Source organism: Carlito syrichta, unplaced genomic scaffold (genome assembly GCF_000164805.1).
Source record: "Carlito syrichta isolate Samal-C Ts95f unplaced genomic scaffold, Tarsius_syrichta-2.0.1 Scaffold312243, whole genome shotgun sequence".
Taxonomy (NCBI): Eukaryota; Metazoa; Chordata; class Mammalia; order Primates; family Tarsiidae; genus Carlito; species Carlito syrichta.
The window spans coordinates 423,214-426,913 of NW_007256339.1; the positions used below are offsets into that span (position 1 = coordinate 423,214).

The window sequence follows — 3,700 nt, forward strand, 5'->3', positions numbered from 1 at the left end:
CCCGGGAGTCAGGGAGACCTGGCTCTTCCGAGGCGGTCCCCACGGTCATGCCCGAGGGGTCAGGCCTCTTCCCGAGCGCGGCGCGTTTCCCGAGCGGAGCGCTTGGCACATGCACCTGTGAGCCCAGGAGTGTGCTTCCGTTTTACAGATGGGAAAACTGCAGCCCAGCGAGATTAAGTAATTGGCCCAAGGTCACACAGCCGGATGGTGGCAGAGCTGGGATTCAGCCAGATGGGTCCGACTCCCAGGCCTGTGCTCTTACCCACGTTCTTTACGGAGTTGTGCCGTGGATCAGGTGCTGGGAGGAGGGTGTCAGGCAAGGCCCTGCTCCGACCCTGGGTGCTTCAGGCTAGAAGGGAGGAGCGGGCTGCACAAGCACTTTGGGAGGTCGAGGGCAGGAAGGAGGGGCAGGCCTGGACGGGGTAGGTCCCTAGAGCCCTGGGGGACCTCTGGTTCCCCCCAGCGGGAGGCAGGAGAGGAAGCTGCCTCTGGACTGGGCTGCAGGCGGGAGGAAGAGGCTTCCAGGGGCCGGAGCATCACTCCCAGGAGGTCTCCCTTCCTTCCTCCCCGCAGTAATGGCCCTTGCTGGGCTCCAGGTTGTGGCTGAGGGGGTGGTGCTGGGTGCCATGGTTACATCGATCTGCCCTGCCACATCCTCCCGGGGCTCCAGCCCTGACTTGGCTCCAAGGCTCTTCACAGGGGGCAGTGGGCATTTCTCCCCGCCTGGCTACTTGGGGCTGGAGGGTCGTGTCTGGATAAGGGGGAGGAGGCAGAGTGAGGAGGGCTGCTTGCTGGCTGTCGGATGGTGGCAGACTTGCGGTTCCTGCTTCCTAAATCCCAGACCCCTGCTCCTTGCTCACCCGTCTCTGTCTCATCCCGGGGGTCCTGGGGTGGTTAGGTCAGGACCGGGGCTCCTCTCACAGCTCTGTTCCTTGGCTTTCTGGGCTCGCATGCCTCTCCCTGCTCCTGGCGTTGGTGCTTCAGGCCCGGCTCTCCTTCCTCTGCTCCTCATACCCGGCACAGGGTCTTAATTGGGTCTCTCGCTGCGCTTGGGGGTCTCTAGGAACCCCCGTCACCGTGTACGCCATCGTGTGTGTTCATGCTGGGAGTGCAGGTGGGAGGAGTCTCTTCCTCTTCCCAGAGCCATTCTACCTGCCCCACAACTGAAGCTGCCACCCTTCCGAGTAGCTCTTGGTCTGCTCAGTTTTGCTGCTCCCTAGCTCTTCTCCAGAACTCCTTGCTGGGTTTTTTACCTAAGTGGTCTCCCAGTTATCTTCATGGAGGTCAACCTGGAGCATAGCACTTGCTCGGAACATGCCAGTGGGTGTCGTTTCTTATGGATGCAGCACTGCCGCCTTTGCATGCACCCAGATCCTCTCAGAGCCCAGTTGCTGTCTACTTCTCTTCCTGGCCTACTCTCCTGGAGTCCTTCCCTGCAGGCAGGTGCCACTGAGGGCAGGTAGTCTGCACTTGTTTCTGTGTCTCTGCTCACGCTGTTTCTTCCACCAGGCATGCCCAATCGGTGAACTCCCTTTCATTCTCAAGGGGCAGCTCAGGGGTCCCCCCAAACTCCATCATGCAGGCTTCTCCCAACCCAGGGGTCCTCTAGCTCTGTCCCATCCTGTCTTCTTGGGATACTCGCTGTCTCACCCACCAAATTTGGATTTCCTTGAGGGCAGACTGAATTCCAACGATCTGCACCCTCTGTGGGGGCAAGCTCAGTGTCTGACACATAGTGGGTGCTCCCCAGATGTTTGTGGAGTAAATAATGAATGAATGGACGATGAGGCAACTGCCAGGAGGACTTCAAAGCTAAAGGGCCACCTTGTCTCCTCATGACCTGTCACTCCCCACCTATCCAAGACTCCCTTCCTGTGGATAAAGCCTGGGAAAGGCAGCCCTCTGATGCCAGCTGGTCCACAGCCAGTCTCTGTGCTCATGTGGGTGGCACATAAAAGGTGAGAGAGTTTACATAGGGGTGTGAGCTTCATGGATTCGCATCTCTGTGTCCACTGGGGACAGCTCTGAGCCAGCCAAAGCAGGCCTGGACTGCAGGTCAGGAAGGCTTCCTGAGTGTAGTGGCTTGCTGGGCTCAGGTCACAGCCTCTGGGACAGTGGGATTGGATATTGGACCAGGGCAGGGTCTGGGAACAGAGCTGGGATCAGAGTGGCTCTCCCAGTGCCTCCAAGGCCTGGGCTAGGCCCACGGTCTGCCCCATGAATCCAGTGGGTCAGAGACCCAAGGTGGATGCCCAGGATGCCAGAGCCAGGCAGGGCCCAAGATCATCTGTCCCAACCCCTTCAGGTGAGGACCCAAAGGCAAGGAACTTGTCTTGGGTCACAGCAAGTCAGAAGTAAGGCTGGGACCAAGCTAGAAGCCAGCATTCCCAGTGCCACGCTCATACTTGATCAGGGCCAGGTGCTTGGGGCCATTTACATGTGGGTTTCTCGGAGCAGGCAGCTGCTAGCCTCACTGCACAGCTGCAAGCTCTCTGTTAGGTGAGGGCTGGGTGCTAGGTCCTGGGGATCCTTGCTCCCCACTCCCAAGGCTTGAGCCAGATGGCCAGCCCCCTCCAGCCCCTGCTGGAGAAAATCTGCCCTTCTGCCCTCTTGAGATCCAGGCAAGCTGAAACCAGGGTAGCAAGAAGCAGGGACCCTGAGGGCACTCAGGATGCGGGCCAGGCTCCTAGCATGCAGGTCCATCCCAGCAGCCCTCGCTACCCTGTGCAGGGAAGTTCAAGCTCCTGGAGCAGGCCCGGGATGTGCGGGAGCCGGTGAGGTACTTCAGCAGCGTGGAGGAGGTGGCCAGCGTCTTCCCTGACCGCATCTTTGTGATGGAAGCCATCACCTTTAGCGTCAAGGTCAGTCCTTCCCACACCAGGCATTGTGTCCCCGTGATGCCTCTTTTCTCAGGCACCGTTCTGGGAGGTGGCCCTTAGGGTTCAAGAGGGAGAGTGACTTCTAGGGACCCCTTGGGGGCCTCTGGCACCATCAGTTTATGTCAGAAGTGTGGGGTGCAGGACCCTCTGGGCTCGGGACTTCCTGGGAAAAGTAGTGAAGCAGGAGGGGGCGTCTGGAGGGGTCATGCCCTGTCCCTAGCTGCCCGACACCCACTGGTGAAGGTGGTGGCTGGGGTGAGTGCAGTGCAAACAGTCCCCCGCTGGCACAGATGGCTCTTGACTCTTTACAAACCTTCTTATCTCTCAATTCATTTATCTTCACAGCAGCCCTGATGGCTGCCTGGGTGGGGTGTTACTGTCATCCAAATGGCTTAAACAGTGATAATAAAAATTGCCATGTACTAAATCCTTCCAAAGCGTGTCCCTGCACTATAGTCTTTTTAATCCCACAGCAGCTCTTGCAAATAAGAGTTACCAGATGCGGCCAGTAAGGCCCGCAAAGGCAACAAACTCACTGAAGGTCGCGCAGCCACCAGTGGCCTCTCCAGAATGGAACGCGGCTGTCCTGGCCTTGATCTGGCCTCAGTCCTGGGGGGCCCGAAGAGGAGGGCCCTGGCTGAGGCCTCGCCCCGTCTCCGGGCTCCCCAGGTGGTGTCCGGCGAGTTCAGCGAGGACAGCGAGGTGTACAACTTCACGCTGCACGCGGGCGACGAACTCACGCTCATGGGCCAGGCGGAGATCCTGTGCGCCAAGACCACCAAGGAGCGCTCGCGCTTCACCACCCTCCTGCGCAAGCTGGG

At 59.4% G+C, this 3,700-nt stretch overlaps 1 protein-coding gene across 1 annotated transcript in view; it reads left to right on the plus strand.

Moving 5' to 3' along the window:
- The window catches only part of LOC103272353 (GRB2-associated and regulator of MAPK protein 2), a 15,330-nt gene that overhangs the window by 7,073 nt on the left and 4,557 nt on the right, over positions 1-3,700 (plus strand). The window contains exons 6-7 of the mRNA XM_021718492.1: positions 2,731-2,861; positions 3,549-3,698. Coding sequence (XP_021574167.1) covers positions 2,731-2,861; positions 3,549-3,698 — 281 coding nt within the window. The remainder of the gene's footprint in view (positions 1-2,730; positions 2,862-3,548; positions 3,699-3,700) is intronic.